The 18542-nt window shown below is 41.5% G+C and overlaps 1 protein-coding gene across 1 annotated transcript in view; it reads left to right on the top strand.

Moving 5' to 3' along the window:
• SPIRE1 (spire type actin nucleation factor 1) overlaps positions 1-18542 on the top strand; it is a 173642-nt gene that overhangs the window by 96814 nt on the left and 58286 nt on the right. The window contains 1 exon segment of the mRNA XM_073331647.1: positions 5960-6085. Coding sequence (XP_073187748.1) covers positions 5960-6085 — 126 coding nt within the window.

Below are 18542 nucleotides of genomic sequence, written 5' to 3'. Positions count from 1 at the left end.
TTATAGGACTGGGAGTTAGCAGAGTAATGCCTCCCTTAAACATTATAAAAGGTTTTTGAGAACTTCCCATCTTCCATATTTCTGGGCAAAATTTTTCTCTTTAGAGAGGGTTGTTCAGTTTCTGTTAATCTTGGTGGTAATTGTGTATGTATGTCTAGAAGCACAATTTAGCCCTCAAGAGGTCTTCCTGAGTGTTTCACAGCTGATAGATCTGTCAGTTCATAGCTTACTATTTATTTATTTTTATCAAATTGTGTGTGCTTCTAGGAATGTTAGTGGACATTTGCTGTGATGCCAGTCTAACTTAAATCGTACGCAAACTTTTTTACAACCTGCTTTTAAACCATGCGAACCATTAGGAATAGGCTTAGTGGGATTTCATCTTCTGTTTTCTAACCAGTTGATACACAATCTATATTAGACTATCATCTAAATCTTTTCAGAATTTGGCTCTTTAAGTTGTTTTGTTAGGGAACTCTTCTTTTCTTGACAATGGAGTTAAGATGCTTTCATTTTAGGAAGCTCCTGACATCTGACAGAAAATTCTGAAAAAGATTCTATTTAGAAACAATTATGCTAAAGTAAAATACATTGTGTTTTTCTTTCTTCTTTTTTATTACTAGGAACATCATTTGCGTAGGAACAAAACATTTGTTTATTTGATAATCTTGTCTTGATGCTCGCTTAAAGTTGTAGTCCTCTTTGTGCAATTAGTATGTTGCTATGAAGACAATTATGCTATTATAAACTAAGAGCTATGACCTTGGAAGGGAAAAAATGTCTGAGGATCAACTATCCCATTTTCAGTTAAATATCCAAAGTGTATTATTTTTAAAAGGGAAGGGAAGAAAAATAATTTAAAAGGGAAATTGCTTCCAGATAGACTGTGTTTCAAAGCCCTGGTCTACACTAGGACTTTAGGTCGAATTTAGTAGCGTTAAATCAATGTAAACCTGCACCGGTCCATACAATGAAGCCCTTTATTTAGACTTAAAGGGCTCTTAAAATCGATTTCCTTACTCCACCCCTGACAAGTGGATTAGCGCTTAAATTGACGTTGCCGGCTCGAATTTGGGGTACTGTGGACACAATTCGATGGTATTGGCCTCCGGGAGCTATCCTAGAGTGCTCCATTATGACCGCTCTGGACAGCACTCTCAACTCAGATGCACTGGCCAGGTAGACAGGAAAAGAACCGCGAACTTTTGAATCTCATTTCCTGTTTGGCCAGCGTGGCAAGCTGCAGGTGGCCATGCAGAGCTCATCAGCAGAGGTGACCATGATGGAGTCCCAGAATCGCAAAAGAGCTCCAGCATGGACCGAACGGGAGGTACGGGATCTGATCGCTGTTTGGGGAGAGGAATCCGTGCTATCAGAACTCCGTTCCAGTTTTCGAAATGCCAAAACCTTTGTCAAAATCTCCCAGGGCATGAAGGACAGAGGCCATAACAGGGACCCGAAGCAGTGCCGCGTGAAACTGAAGGAGCTGAGGCAAGCCTACCAGAGAAGCGAACGGCCGCTCCGGGTCAGAGCCCCAAACATGCCGCTTCTATGATGAGCTGCATGCCATTTTAGGGGGTTCAGCCACCACTACCCCAGCCGTGTTGTTCGACTCCTTCAATGGAAATGGAGGCAATACAGAAGCAGGTTTTGGGGACGAAGAAGATGAGGAGGGGGAGGAGGTTGTAGATAGCTCACAGCAAGCAAGCGGAGAAACCGGTTTTCCCGACAGCCAGGAACTGTTTCTCACCCTGGACCTGGAGCCAGTACCCCCCGAACCCACCCAAGGCTGCCTCCTGGACCCAGCAGGCGGAGAAGGGACCTCTGGTGAGTGTACCTTTTAAAATACTATACATGGTTTAAAAGCAAGCATGTGAAAGGATTACTTTGCCCTGGCATTTGCGGTTCTCCTAGATGTAGTCCTAAAGCCTTTGCAAAAGGTTTCTGGGGAGGGCAGCCTTATTGCGTCCTTCATGGTAGGACACTTTACCACTCCAGGCCAGTAACACGTACTCGGGAATCATTGTAGAACAAAGCATTGCAGTGTATGTTTGCTGGCATTCAAACAACATCCGTTCTTTATCTCTCTGTGTTATCCTCAGGAGAGTGAGATATAATTCATGGTCACCTGGTTGAAATAGAGTGCTTTTCTTCAGGGGACACTCAGAGGAGCCCATTCCTGCTGGGCTGTTTGCCTGTGGCTAAACAGAAATGTTTCCCGCTGTTAGCCACAGGGAGGGGGGAAGGTTGAGGGGGTAGTCACGCGGTGGGAGGAGGCAAAATGTGACCTTGTAACGAAAGCACATGTGCTATGTATGTAATGTTAACAGCAAGGTTTACCCTGAAAGAGTGTAGCGACTGTTTTATAAAATGTGTCTTTTTAAATACCGCTGTCCCTTTTTTTTTCTCCACCAGCTGCATGTGTTTCAATGATCACAGGATCTTCTCCTTCCCAGAGGCTAGTGAAGCTTAGAAAGAAAAGGAAAAGTACTCGCGATGAAATGTTCTCCAAGCTCATGCTGTCCTCCCACACTGACAGAGCACAGACGAATGCGTGGAGGCAAATAATGTCAGAGTGCAGGAAAGCACAAAATGACCGGGAGGAGAGGTGGCGGGCTGAAGAGAGGAGGTGGCGGGCTGAAGAGAGGAGGTGGCGGCAGCGTGATGAGAGGAGGCAGGATTCAATGCTGAGGCTGCTGCAGGACCAAACCAGTATGCTCCAGTGTATGGTTGAGCTGCAGCAAAGGCAGCTGGAGCACAAACTGCCACTGCAGCCCCTCTGTAACCAACCGCCCTCCTCCCCAAGTTCCATAGCCTCCACACCCAGACGGCCAGGAACGTGGTGGGGGGGCCTCCGGCCAACCAGCCACTCCACCACAGAGGATTGCCCAAAAAAAAGAAGGCTATCATTCAATAAATTTTAAAGTTGTAAACTTTTAAAGTGCTGTGCTTAAAGTGCTGTGTGGCATTTTCCTTCCCTCCACCACCCCTCCTGGGCTACCTTGGTAGTCATCCCCCTATTTGTGTGATGAATGAATAAAGAATGCATGAATGTGAAGCAACAATGACTTTATTGCCTCTGCAAGCAGTGATTGAAGGGAGGAGGGGCGGGTGGTTAGCTTACAGGGAAGTAGAGTGAACCAAGGGGCGGGGGGTTTCATCAAGGAGAAACAAACAGAACTTTCACACCGTAGCCTGGCCAGTCATGAAACTGGTTTTCAAAGCTTCTCTGATGCGTACCGCGCCCTCCTGTGCTCTTCTAACCGCCCTGGTGTCTGGCTGCGCGTAACCAGCAGCCAGGCGATTTGCCTCAACCTCCCACCCCGCCATAAACGTCTCCCCCTTACTCTCTCAGATATTGTGGAGCACACAGCAAGCAGTAATAACAGTGGGAATATTGGTTTCGCTGAGGTCTAAGCGAGTCAGTAAACTGCGCCAGCACGCCTTTAAACGTCCAAATGCACATTCTACCACCATTCTGCACTTGCTCAGCCTGTAGTTGAACAGCTCCTGACAGCTGTCCAGGCTGCCTGTGTACGGCTTCATGAGACATGGCATTAAGGGGTAGGCTGGGTCCCCAAGGATACATATAGGCATTTCAACATCCCCAACAGTTATTTTCTGGTCTGGGAATAAAGTCCCTTCCTGCAGCTTTTGAAACAGATCAGAGTTCCTGAAGATGCGAGCATCATGCACCTTTCCCGGCCATCCCACATTGATGTTGGTGAAATGTCCCTTGTGATCCACCAGAGCTTGCAGGATTATCGAAAAGTACCCCTTGCGGTTTATGTACTCGGCGGCTTGGTGCTCCAGTGCCAAGATAGGGATATGGGTTCCATCTATAGCCCCACCACAGTTAGGGAATCCCATTGCAGCAAAGCCATCCACTATGACCTGCACATTTCCCAGGGTCACTACCCTTGATATCAGCAGATCTTTGATTGCGTGGGCTACTTGCATCACAGCAGCCCCCACAGTAGATTTGCCCACTCCAAATTGATTCTCAAGCTTCCACAGGGCTATCGCCACTCGCTTCTCAACTGTGAGGGCTGCTCTCATCTTGGTATTCATGCGCCTCAGGGCAGGGGAAAGCAAGTCACAAAGTTCCATGAAAGTGCCCTTACACATGTGAAAGTTTCGCAGTCACTGGGAATCGTCCCAGACCTGCAACACTATGCGGTCCCATCAGTCTGTGCTTGTTTCCCGAGCCCAGAATCGGCGTTCCACAGCATGAACCTGCCCCATTAGCACCATGATGCATGCATTGGCAGGGCCCATGCTTTCAGAGAAATCTGTGTCCATGTCCTGATCACTCACGTGACCGCGCTGACGTCGCCTCCTCGCCCGGTATTGCTTTGCCAGGTTCCGGTGCTGCATATACTGCTGGATAATGCGTGTGGTGTTTAATGTGCTCCTAATTGCCAAAGTGAGCTGAGTGGCCTCCATGCTTGCCTTGGTATGGCGTCCGCACAGAAAAAAGGCGCGGAATGATTGTCTGCCGTTGCTCTGATGGAGGGAGGGGTGACTGAGGACACGGCTTACAGGGTTGGCTTCAGGGAGCTAAAATCAACAAAGGGGATGTCTTTACATCAAGGAGTATTTCAGGCAGGACTTCACGGAGGGTTCCAATAAGAAATGGTGCACCTAAGTTATCGTTCTTATTGGAACAAGGAGGTTAGCCTGGCCTCTGATTGATACATGGCTTGGTTTACCTCGCTGCACCTTCTCTGTGAGTGACTGCAGTGTGACCTAGAGGAATGAGTCCCCTAGACAGGGGAGGAGGCAAATGAGTACAAAACAAATCTGGTCTATTTCTTGTTTTGACCCACTCCATCTATCTTTTACATCTTTGGCTGGCAGCAGACGGTGCAGAAGGACTGCATGCCATCCACATCTCATGGCTGCTCGGCAGAAGATGGTACAGTACGACTGCTAGCAGTCTGTATCGCCTGCCCGCTCACCATAAGACGGTTCAATAGGACTGACTGCAGGACTAAAGAGAATGACCTGGTCAAGTCATTCCAAATTTAGTCCCTGCGCCCATGTCTGCCCAGGCGCTCCCAGCCGACGTGACCAGGAGCACCTCGGACATGATGAGGACGACTACTAGTCATACTGCACCGTCTGCTGCCAGAAGGCAATGTGTTGCTGCTACTGTGTAGCAAAGCCGTACCGCGTCTGCCAGCACCCAGGAGACATAGGGTGACGGTTACCTGAGCGGGCTCCATGCTTACCGTGGTATGGCGTCTGCACAGGTAACTCAGGAAAAAAGGCGCGAAACGATTGTCTGCCCTTGCTTTCACGGAGGGAGGGAGGGAACGGGGGCCTGACGATATGTACCCAGAACCATCCGCGACAATGTTTTAGCCCCATCAGGCATTGGGATCTCAACCCAGAATTCCAATGGGCAGCGGAGACTGCGGGAACTGTGGGATAGCTACCCACAGTGCAACGCTCCGGAAGTCAACTCTAGCCTCAGTACTGTGGAAGCACTCCGCCGAGTTAATGTACTTAATGCACTTAGAGCATTTTCTGTGGGGACACACACACTCGAATATATAAAACCGATTTCTAAAAAACTGACTTCTATAAATTCGACCTTATTCCGTAGTGTAGACATACCCAAAGTTTTCCAGGAAGTGACGGCGTCTTTTTGAATGTCTCCTAATCTCTCCTTCACTCTCAGAACTTTTCCTACAAAAACGAAAAGGCAGCAGAAAAGTAAAGAAATGTACTTTAATTGCTGCCTGAAATTAAGTGCATCTCTATTTTAGGTTGCAGAATCTTGAAAACAATGTATAATAGAAACTATCATTGGTTAAAAAAATAAACTGACGTAAATATGTCCAGGGAACATTTGGATGCTACTCTGTAAGTACAGTCGGTTCCTACCTGTGTTGTGTTAGTAAAAGCAGCTGTGTATGTGTCTATATATAACAATTTTTATTTTCCTCCCTAGTTGTGTGCTGCCCATCTACCAACCCGATCAGAGGCGCCAAACCACTATCAGGCAGTATGTCGGGCACTGTTTGCTGAAACAATGGAGTTGTACACATTCCTGGCCAAAATTAAAAGTGCAAAAGAGGTAAGCAGTCGGAGAGAATTTTCTGTTGTTAATTTGGTTACTAGGGGAGTGAGTACTGTGAAAAACTTTCTATTTCCGATCACCAGTGACAATCCAATGGTAGAGAAAATTATTTATAAAGTGGCCCTACAATTAAGCTTTCTGTTTTTTGTCCTGTACCCGTTAATCATGGGTATTTGATAGAGGTTAGCATACTTTCATGATAGACCATGACCCATAATGTGATCAGGAAAACAAACATACATTTCCTGGAAACAAACATTATGCTGGAAAACGATCCCTCACTCTCACAGACCTTGGGAGACAGGCCAGTCCTCGCTTACAGACAGCTCCCCAACCTGAAGCAAATACTCACCAGCAACCACACACCACACCACTAACACTAACCCAGGAACCAATCCCTGTAGCAAACCTCGTTGCCTACTCTGTCCCCATATCTACTCTAGCGACACCATCAGAGGACCCAACCACATCAGCCACGCCATCAGAGGCTCATTCACCTGCACATCTACTAATGTTATGTATGCCATCATGTGCCAGCAGTGCCCCTCTGCTATGTACATTGGCCAAACCGGACAGTCCCTACAGAAAAGAATAAATGAACACAAATCGGACATCAGGAATGGTAACATACAAAAGCCAGTAGGAGAACACTTCAATCTTCCTGGACATTCTGTAACATATTTAAAAGTAGCTATACTTGAACAAAAAAACTTCAGAACCAGACTTCAAAGAGAAACTGCAGAACTAAAATTGATTTGCAAATTTAACACCATTAATTTCGGCCTGAATAGGGACTGGGAGTGGCCAGCTCATTACAAAAGCCTTTCCTGGAATTGATACCACCTCATCTATTATTGGGAGTGGACTGCATCCACCCTGATCGAATTGGCCCTGTCAACACTGGTTCTCCGCTTGTGAGGCAACTCCCTTCTCTTCATGTGTCAGTATAATAATGCCCGCATTGGTAATTTTCACTCCATGCGTCCGATGAAGTGGGTTCTAGGCCACGAAAGCCTATGCACAAATAAATCTGTTAGTCTATAAGGTGCCACTGGACTCTTTGTTGTTTTTGTGGATACAGACTAACACGGCTACCCCCTGATACTAAACATTACTTTATGCTTTTCATGTTGCCTTCCTGCTCTCTCTGCCAATGACACCAGGCTCAACATTCTATTTGTCTGCTTCTCCCATAAGTGTCTTCATGCTTTCTTCCACGCTGCTCCTAGTGGTTATTTTCCTGAGCTGGTCTGGAAGGGCGCTCTCCACTTTGCATTCAGATCGCTTCTTCTGTGTCACCTACAAGAAATTAACTGAATAAATTATGGTGAGTTTAGAGAGCCAATAGTGGACAGTTATATGTAAATCAACACATTGTATTGTGTTGATAGACACAATATAGTGTTAATAACAGAGTCACCGCCTTGACGTCTCCACCTGTTTTTATGACCCTTTCCTCTATACTTCGTTTATCTTTCTTGGAACAGTAGTGGGTAATTTTTATTTTTACTCTGGTCCAAAACTCTCAAATAATCTAGCTAGAAAGTATACATTGATTATGTCTTTAGCAAATCCCTAAATATTCGAGGCAAAAAGCTTCCCCACAGTTTCTTCCTGTTCAAGTTGGATGAGTGAAAACGTTTCCATTTGCTCATGCTCAGTATAACAGCTGTTCATTAATGTAATTACTGAAGACTGTATTACACATTAATTGCTTTTTGTCCCCCTAGATTAGGTACAAAGCTGACCACAGTGAGCAGTTAGGCATTTTCAGTATATGCCTATATAGAACATTACTTTTTTATTTAAATATTATAGAAGTACACAAATATATACATCAATATACACACAGTAATACTTTTGTTTTAAACTTGTAAACTATTCAATCACCCTGTAAATTAGAGTGTATACTGTGAGATGAAAAATACCGTTTGCCTCTGAAAAGGCTATTAGGACTTGATCCAAAACACATTTAAATCAATGGAAACAATCCCACTCTGGGTGAAATTCTGGCCCTACTGAAGTCGATGGGCTATTAAAAAACACTGAAAGTTGCTGAGAAACACAGTTATCGTTGTCTTACAAACAGCTGTAATAATAGTTAAGGTTTGAAATCCTTATAGGTGGCTTAGTTTTATAATCCACATGGTACTTGCTCACTGCTTTTATCAAAGTGTAACTTCAGAAACCCTTCAGTGGTTAAAAAAAATCCAAAGGACATAGAAAACAAAATAAGAGCCATGAAGAAAATATATATTAATATGCAGTGCTGTATATTTCTTATTGCCATTTATTTCTAGCTTGTACCTGTGCCAGAAAGGAGTTATATGATCACCTTAAAGTTGTGCCAACAAAAACTTTATACTATCTTCATATATTCTTTCCCTACCTAGAATGTAGTGGCTTCACAACTCATGGGTAATATGGTGAACCCAAGCAGAAGTCAATAAAATGTTTTATGTATCCTCTCACCATCGTATATTCTATTTGGCTATAGATGTGCATGTAAGTGTATGTAAAACACATTATATAGTATAGAGGCTGTATTGGCGTGTGTTTGAGGTGGCTACGTTTATTCACAAGTGGTGCACCCATCAATTGAGTTACACACATTATCCCAAATGAATGTTGGCAAAATCCCTTACAGGCAGGGAGAGACTTTCATTCATGGAGAGAATGAAAAATGTGGAGCTATATATTTAGAAGGGAGATTCATAAGAGGGGACATCATAGAGAGAAGCAGAGAGAGTAGAATGAAGCCAGGAATGGTTAACTGATGTAGGAGCGGAAAGGGAGACGGAAACTTTTTTAAAATATTATGGAATAGTAGCAGCTGTTCAGTAGTTAGTTAGGATTCAGGCTGGCTTTTCAGTATAAACCTGATTTATCCAACCTACCCTAAAATACATTGAACTCCCTAAATCTTTTATCTTATTCCATCGTCGAGTTTTTCTGGGGAGTTTGGTAATTTTTCCCAGTTTATCATTTTGTTGGCCTGTCTCCCGCTCTTACACTACTAATGCCACTCCTTTTCAGGTGCTCAGGGGAGTAAGGATGACCCTTGGTCCACCAGTGATGCCACCTGCTAGTGCTTTTGGTCTTCAGATGGGCCAGGCCTTCTCAGCCCCCTAACCTGCTACTTCTGCTCTCTGGCTCTTAGGGCTGTGGGGGAAGAAGGGGAAAATATTGCTAATTTACCCCATCCTACACTGTGTGCTTTTATTTACCACAAGAAGTTCACATACACAGAGGGAATCGCCCCCCTCCCCCCCGCAATACCAGCAAAAAATGCATCTTATGAAACACACAATAACCATAGCTGTGCTATGGAATCAACGTTAATTACAATGCTTGGTTAAGCTAAAGTGAGTTATATTAATACAGTGTAAACATAATCAGTATGCTTAAAAGTAATAACACAAGAACACGTCCTTTCCCAGGATGATCCAAAAGTTAGAGATCTCCCTTGTGTGAACAGAGTTAGATAAAATATAAAGTTAAACATTCTTTTTTGGGGCGGGGCCAAGAAAAGATAGACATAGCAGAACTGAACTTCTGTTATGCAAACATAGGAAGAAAGGAATTGGTACACTGTACCAGACCTGTGGTAGGCAAAGGTAGGCCAGTACCCTGTCTCAGACAGTTGCCAGCACCAGATGCTTCAGAGGAAGGTGTAGGAACCCTACAGTAAGCAGAAGTGGGATAATCTGCCCCCCCATATTAGGCCACATCCTGATGGCTAATAGTTAGAGAGTGGCTTAAGCCCTAATGTATGAGGTTTAGTATCACTTCCAAAATTAATTGTTAATTGTCTATTCTTGATAGCCATATAAGTGTCCAATCCTTTTTTGAATCTTTCTAAGTTCTTGTCCTGAAGGAATTCCTGTGGCAATGAAATCCAGTTGAATTATACACTGTATGAAAAAGTTCCTTTTTATCGATTTTTGAATTTGCCACCTTTTAATTTCATGGATTGTCCCCTTGTTCCTTTGACGCAAGGGGAACAGATATTCCTGATTTGTCTTCTTTATGCCATTAATTATTTTATCTCATTCGTTGCCTTTGTAAAGTAGACAGTCAGTTTTTTCTGTCTCTCTGTATATTTCAGTCTCTCCATCTGAAGAGATATACTTCTGTAAAGCTCTACCTAAGCAAATAAGTATAAAGAATATCTATTATTTTGTTCCTTTATTTTTCTTCTGTTTCATTTCAAGTAAAGATTCTAATGGGTCAATTAATAAAATAGCAAATTGTTAATAATATCTATATATTCATGACTACATCTGATAATGGGCTGCAGCTATCTAAGTAATTTTTGAGTGTGTTTCTTCTTAACAATGTTTAATGGATCATTTATTTAGAAAAATAGAGACTGTAGGTCCTCAGCCAACTTGACCTTAATAGTCAATTGGTCGGAAAAGCTATTAAAATACAGTGCTACACAGAATGTATGCTCTGAGAGTAGGATTTAGTGTACCCTAACCTCTTCATAAAGGAAAGAATCTTCCTGTCCAGTAAAATGAATTCCTTTGAGGTTAGTCTTCCATTCAGTCTCTGATTGGCAAGGATCGGAGTAGATTTTGCTGTTGGCATGTCATATGAATAAAAACTTAACATCATCCTAGTTAAAACTGCTAACTATTCAACAGTGGTGGAACTTACACGTTAAATGAAAACATTCCACCTGCTGTATCATTATTTACTTAAATTTTTTTGTGGGCACTGGCGAAATGTGTGTTACACTTTTTCTGGCTTTTACCTCTTTTGAGAGAATATAGTGTGCTCACTCTGGAATTCCTTGCATTGCTGCTACAGTTCACTTCATCTGATGCATGCAGTGGAAAATACATGCATCCAATGAAGTGAGCTGTAGCTCATGAAAGCTTATGTTCATAAAGCTTATAATATTTAAATAAAGAAATAAATTTGTTAGTCTCTAAGGTGTCACAAGTACTCCTTTTCTTTTTTGTAAATACTATGTTCACCATTTGCCTGCGTGTGACATTCCTCAGGGTACAAACTGAACCACTGAGTCCCCTTAACTCTTCAGCTTGGGGTGCCTCTTACACTGCTTTGCTAGTGAAACTCAGCCTCTCCAGGTTCTGCTTGCACACAGACATATAGAGTCGCTCCCAGAGGGATAGCTCAGTGGTTTGAGCATTGCCTGCTAAACCCAGGGTTGTGAGTTCAATCCTTGAGGGGGCCATTTAGGGATCTGGGGCAAAAATTGGGGATTGGTCCTGCTTTGAGCAGGGGGTTGGACTAGATGACCTCCTAAGGTCCCTTCCAACCCTGATATTCTATGATTCTATGATACAAAATTACATGAATGCTCTCCCAGCCACTCATGAACTATATACAGGGTGACACCCGCTAATTCTTAGCCCCAGCCTGGTACCCCAGAAATGTGCATCTTGCACTGTTGAGCCCGCTACTGAACAAACCAAGCTCATTAATTTCCTTTGATGAAATGATGGATTATTATAGTGCTCCAGCCTTTGTTAACCTGAGTACATATTGCCAAACATTTCAACCAAAACACACTGGTTTAGACAAATCAATAAAACATGTTTATTTACTAGAGAAAGATAGATTTTAAGTGATTATAAGTGATAAAGGCATAAAAGTCAGAGTTGGTTACAAAAGAAATAAAAGATAAATCCGCAATCTAATTCCTAAATATTACCAACCTATATAAGATTTGAAAGCAAAAAGGTTTCTCACCCAAAAGCTTAGAGCAGTTCATACAAACTGGAACACCTTCCAGCTAGGACACACCCCTCCCTCCCCCACACCAACAGTTCAGTGATGCTCCTATTGTCTTTCAAGAGATCATGATGCTGTGAGTAGAGATGTGGGAGGAGAGGTGAGGAGTAGGTCACTGTCTCTCCTTTTTATACTGGAAAAGTCTTTGCTTGATCATGGGGTCAGCAGTTCCATTGCGTATGTACTCTGCAGGCTGTCCTTCAAGTGAGTTGTAAATGTCTTGTTTACAACTTCCCTGCTGGTGAATCTCTGATGAAACAGATAATGACTCTTTAGCTCCCTGCAGGTGTGCAAATGTGTCTTTGTCTCTGAAAAACTAGTCTGAGCCTGCTTTTCTAACTTTGTTACATGCTAATGTAAGATCATTATTATACAGTAGAATCTCACAATTTTACATACATAGTTGCTGCACATATTTTACCAGGATAATAATGTTCAGTAGGTTGTGAGTTTTGAAATGATATCTCTCAAGGCATACTTTATACACCATATATCATAATCATATAATAGAGGTGAACCTGAGGTACAAGGTGTCATATGGGGTGTCACAATGGGCACAATTGATTTCCTTTCTGACCTGCCCTTTAATATCTGTGGCCTTATTTCTGAATAGTGGGTTGATTTTACCAATAAAATGCATGAAAAAAGAAATTCCTAATTTTGTAGCTTCTGCTCATCAAGGCCCAGATTTTTAAAAGGTATTTAGGCATTGTTTCACTCAGCATTGCAGAGGCTAGTTGGTTTAGTAGCCTAAGAGTATGTCTATACAGCAAAGAAAAACCCATAGCTGGCCTATGCCAGCCGACTTCGACTCATGGGGCTCAGGCTGCAGGGCTGTTTCATTGCTGTGTAGACGTCTGGGCTTGGGCTGGAGCCTGAGCTCTGGGACCCTCCCACCATGCAGGAAGTCTACACAGCAATGGGAGCGCCCCGCAGCCTGAGCCTTGCAAACCAGAGTTGACTGGCACAGACCAGCTGTGGATTTCTAAGTCTCATTTTCAAAAGTGACATAGGCCTGTAGGAGCCTGTGTCTTATGGAAAGTCAGTGGGACTCAGGCCCCTAGGTCACTTTTGAAAATGAGTCTTGGGCTTCTAAATAAATTAGGGATTGCAATGCTGAGCAGAGCAGTGCCTAAATACCTTTTAAAAATCTGGGCCCAGATCTTTAGCCAATTTGATACCTGTCGTGCTGTGTACAGCTTACCTAGTTGGCTGTTCCCATGAGGGCAGCTGAACTGCAGCAAAAGCTTAAATACCCTTGCATAGTGGGAATTTCTACAAGCTTTTAATTATACCTCTTAGGAAATCTTTCCAGTGGATATTAACCCTTTCTAGCAACATTAAAAAAATTAGGAATTTGTAATCATCTTTATCACCTGTTTTTGGACACAGAGTCTTCATTTTCCCATTACATTTGACTCTTAAAGTGAAAAATGGTAGGTGTTTCAGTCAAAAAATTTTCATGGTCATGGTCTTGAATCACTCTCTCCCCTTTAACAGAGCAGCATGTAACCTAATAACACCACCAGCGGGGTTTTTATAATTTTGCAATAACAATTTATTAACAGTAAGTGAAGCAATTAGCTAAGTTGTTTACTCAAACTTAGATCCAAAGAACAACATTTCTTCTGTTCCACACTGTCAGCCCATAGAAATTTACCTTGGAGAATAAACATTTTGGATCAAACAGTATATTTACATAATATTCTATGTTGTACTTTAATTATGAATGTTATAGAATATTGCTACAGTTACTTTCCAGAAACTCAAAATCCTTGCCAAATGTTTCTCTACTTGATCCCCTGTGTAAGTTAATGAAGAAGAGCCACTGAGATCCACCCAAGACTTCAATTTGGAGTCTGCCAGTGCATTTGCTGAATTGATAAGTAAGGGATCGCAACTGAGCAACCCTTTTCCACCTCTCTCCACACTAGGGCATGTCTTCTCTACTCCCACTCCTACTGTCTTAGAAACAGATGTTTTTGATATGATATTCAAAAGTCCTATAGCAGCACAAAGGATAAGAAACATTTTAGTGGCTGAGTCTGCAAACCTTACTCTCATGAGTAATTCAATTGACTGAAATGGGAGATACTCAAGTGAGTAAGGGCTGGAGGCCCAGTCCATAGGGCTTAAGTCTGATGTTTGATAATTGGGTATGTAAAATCAACTATTACCCTTGGGCAGTAACCTCTTTTATATGTTACATATTCTTACATCAGAGATCAGATGTGCAAGTCTGTTTTATCTGTTTCCCAGTTATCAGTCAGTCACTTCCATCAATAAAACAACCTCTAGAAATGGAGAATACATACAGAAATTATGATTACATTTTTAAACTGCTAAAGTGTAAACAAGCCCAGGAATCATACCCCTATTTATGAAAAGCTCCTTGAAATGTTAAAATGTAGAGACCATTTAGAGGCCATTGTGTTCGTGATTCTTTGCTGTTGTCCTGACATGTACATTACACAACCTTCCATCTGTCACTGAGCAAAGGAAAGTATTTTTCATTAACAATAATAATTGTTCTTGACTGTTTTAAGTAATGCAAAAATAAATGTAAAGACATCTATATATTTATTTACTCAAACTGCTAGAGAATTGTGTGTGAGAACACAACATTTCAAAAAAATGCCAAATGCTTTCGTTGTTATAAAATGAAGACTGTTGAAATGCTTAATATTCAGACTTCTGGTGTGTAGCCTGCAAATCTGTTTCCTAATTTTCTGAATGAATGCCCAGTCTATAACATGTGAGTGAGATTTGTAGTGTGGGTTTGAGGGCTTTGGGTCAGCTAAGATAACCTCTTAATATTTTCCCCCTCTAAAACGGAAGTCCGTCTGTGCTGTGATTTTAATATTATAGCAAAAATAGCTTCCTCTGGTCTGTTTCCCAAGGGTAAGCACAAATGGATACAGCAGCTGAGGTTATTCATACGGATTTCAATTAAGTTCTGACAAACGCTCTATTTTATTCTAAGTGTTTTGGTTTGCATAATTTGTGATTGATTTCTAACCCCACTGATCTTGGCTGATTGAGGAGGGAGGTGATACAGTTAATTCAGTCTAGAGGACTTGGCATGTATGTCCATCACAAGAAATTGTTCCTCTGAGCAGTACCCAGCGTACAGAGAAGAGTTAAAGGAAACCTTCATAACCAATGTTTGTAAGGTCAGAACATTTCCCATTTGTGTATGTTGCTAAATTCCAGTGTCTTCTAAATTTATAACAAGGAAATTACATAGTATTTCATTGTTTTTCAAAACACTGAGAAACTCAAGTCTTTCAAAAAAAAAAAAAAAGAGTACCTGTGGCACCTTTGAGACTAACAAATTTATTTGAGCATAAGCTTTCGTGAGCTACAGCTCACTTCATCAGATGCATTCAGTGGAAAATACAGAGGGGAGATTTATATACACAGAGAACATGAAACAATGGGTGTTACCATACACACTATAACAAGAGTGATTACTTAAGGTGAGCTGTTACTAGCAGGAGAGAAAAAAACCCTTTTGTAGTGATAATCAAGATGGGCCATTTCAGCACACCTTGCAAACAACACCTGGCAACTTTCAATCTTTTGAGCAATTAATATGACGTGAAACTTTCTATATATTAATTCCTAATGTGCATACTGCCATGATATCTAGGTGCTGAGTAGCCTTCAAGCATTTTGGCAATAGGATTTAGACTTGCTATCTTTTCCTCTTCTCTTTTCCTCCCTCGTTTAGCTTGTTTGGTATTGTTTTGTTGTTTGCCTTCTGGGAGACCGAAGCAGATTATTTTGTAGTTCCATTAGTGGATGAAGGTCTGCTTTCCATTGTGACTTAAAACCAATAAGTCTGCTTCGTTCTGATCTCCTATAAAAGAGAGCTCAGAGCCATCTCCTGAAAGTATCTTGCCTTCTGTTCCTGGGAGATTCTACCTAGGGACTGACAACCAACAATATCCCTGATGATCGTAGTTGCTGTATCACAATGTCCAAGGATTACGCTCGTTTTTTTTTTGGCATGGCATTGCATTGGGAGCTCAAGTTCAGTTGTGTGTCCACTGTGATCTTTTGATCCTTTTCAGAGTCACGGCTTTCCAGGAGACAGTCCTCCATTCTGTAGGTGTGGGCTGAATTCTTAGTTCCTGAATGTATGACTTTGCAATGGGCTATATTAAAACACATTTTGTTTGAATGGTCCCAGCCTACCAAATGATCAAGATTATTCTGTATGACTACCTGGTCCTCATTATTTTTGACTCTGGGTCATTTGGTGTGTCCTTTTTTATTGACATAAAATCAGCACTCTTCCAGTCTTCTAAAATTTCCCTGGTATTCCAAGATTTATTGAAAACTAACATCAGCAGGCCAGAGATCTCCTCAGCCTTCTCTTTTTGGACTGTTGAGTGAAAGTTATTTGAGCCTACTGATTTTAAAATGATCATTCCAGTAGCTATGCAGTGTAGTTGTAACCGTGTCGGTCCCAAGATTTCACCTCGTCTCTCTAATACCATAGTAGATGTTGTTTAACATTTGGAGTGAAAGGACAGAGTTTCTTTCTTGGCTGGTAGCCTTTGCTGTTACAGCTCTCCAGCCCTGTCATGGTGTGATTTTACCTGGACTTGGCCTTCCTCAAATAGAAGCTTCCTCTCTTACTATATTGTGTAGGGACTAATTAGATGGGTGCCTTATTTTGAAGGTGGTCCATCAGTTAGTCAAACCTTTTCTCTCCTCCTGATTCTTAGTGCTAAAGAGAATCAGGTTGGAATCTTGGTGGGATATTTACCATTTATGCCAGTCTTGCTGCCTTTGGGTATAAGCCAGCCCAAAAAACCATGTTAAAGAACAGAAAGCTTTAATGGTTGCTAAAATGGGTAATTGCTGCGGGTATTGTTCAACATTCAAAGTAAAGATTAAGCAGCTGGAATATGTTAACTTTGTAAAAATAAATGCTTATTGAAGGGAGTAGCAGTCTGACTGTTGTCAGTTTGTTCACCAAAGTTAACCTTGGTTCTGAGGAGCAGGAGGAGAAAGCATTAGGATGATAATTTATAATTTTTGCAGGCCTTAAACAAAAGTTTCCAGTTTAAGAGAAAACAAGGCATTTACAGTTCACAAAGACTGGCATTGAAATCGTTACCACTACTTTGCATTTGATGGAGAAATGGATGAATACTTGGACTTCATTACTGTTATAAATGCAGAAGTAAATGTAAATGAGACTTTTCTATAATATTTCCTCTTTTGGGGAAAGGACTTATTGCTTTTTAAAGTAACAGACTAATATCACTGACAGCTGCAAAGCACATACAAGTTTCCATACACACGTTTTCCCCAGTTGTCTATAAACCACCACATCTGGTCTCCAGTGGAGATAATGCTAAGCTGTCACCGCATTGTGTGGTCGTTTAAGGATGCCTTCAGATGTTCACTGGAAAGTAGGTTCAGACTGCTGTGTTTATTTGCTATGTAATGTGAACAATATTCACACACAGAGGTAAAGGAAGTGTTATTGAAGTAGCACACTGTTTTACCTATGTTTGTTAACCATTTCAGGTACTAAAGCCTAATAAATTTAATTAAAAAGAAAACAATTTATGATATGATAACAATCTTATGTTATTTATAATGTGGCTGTGCACATGAATTAAAATTAAAAAGTATGTTAGCAGATTTTTTCAGTGAAACAAGACCGTATTGATTATATGCATCATTTACACACATACACACACACACTTGCATTACCTTCAATACAGTGTAGAATGAGAAGCTACTGAATGCTCATTCCCTTGGGGATTATGACTTCATGCAAATTTAAACAGAATTTAGCAGGTCCCATATGGGCCAAGGTAGTTATCATGATTTGCTGTCAAACTGGGAGGATGTATCTTTTGGAGCCCCACAGGGGTCTGTCCTAGGTCCAGTGCTTTTCAATATTTTCATTAATGACCTGGATAATGGAGTGGAGAGTATCCTTATATAATTTGCAGATAACTTCAAGATGGGAGGGGTTACATCCACTTTGGAGGACAGAATTAAAATTCAAAAGGATGTTGAAAAATTGAAGAAATGGTCTGAAATCAAGAAGATAAAATCTAAGAAAGACAAGTGCAAAGTACTACACTTAGAAAGAAAAGATTATAAATACACCCACAAAATGGGAAATAAATGGTGAGATGGTAGTACTGATTAAAGGAATCTGGAGGTTATGGTGGATCACAAATTGAACATGAGTCAACAATGTGATGCAGTTGTGAAAAAGAGTAGTATTCTGGGCTGTATTAACAGGAGTATTTGTATGGAAGACCCAGGAGGTAATTGACCCACTCTGCTTGGCACTGATGAGTCCTTAGCTGGAGTGCTGTGTCTAATTCTGTACATCACACTTTAGGAAAGATGTGGATAACTCAGAGCATCCAGCGAAGAGCAACAAAAATGATAAAAGGTTTAGAAAGCCTGATCTGTGAGGAAAGGTTAATAAAATTGGGCAGGCTTAGTCTTGAGAAAAGAAGACTGAGGACAGATCTGATAACAGCCTTTAAATGTGTTAAGGGCTTTTTTTAAAGAGGACTGTGGTCATTTGTTATCAGTGTCCACTGGAGATAGAACAAGAAATAATGGGCTTAATGTGCAACAAGGGAGATTTAGGTTAGATATTGGGAAAAACTTCCTAACTAGAAGGATAGTTAAGCTTGAA

This window comes from Lepidochelys kempii, chromosome 2 (assembly GCF_965140265.1).
Source record: "Lepidochelys kempii isolate rLepKem1 chromosome 2, rLepKem1.hap2, whole genome shotgun sequence".
NCBI classification, from domain to species: domain Eukaryota; kingdom Metazoa; phylum Chordata; order Testudines; family Cheloniidae; genus Lepidochelys; species Lepidochelys kempii.
Note: the sequence above shows the minus strand (reverse complement) of the source record. Positions and strands in the feature narration are given on the sequence as shown.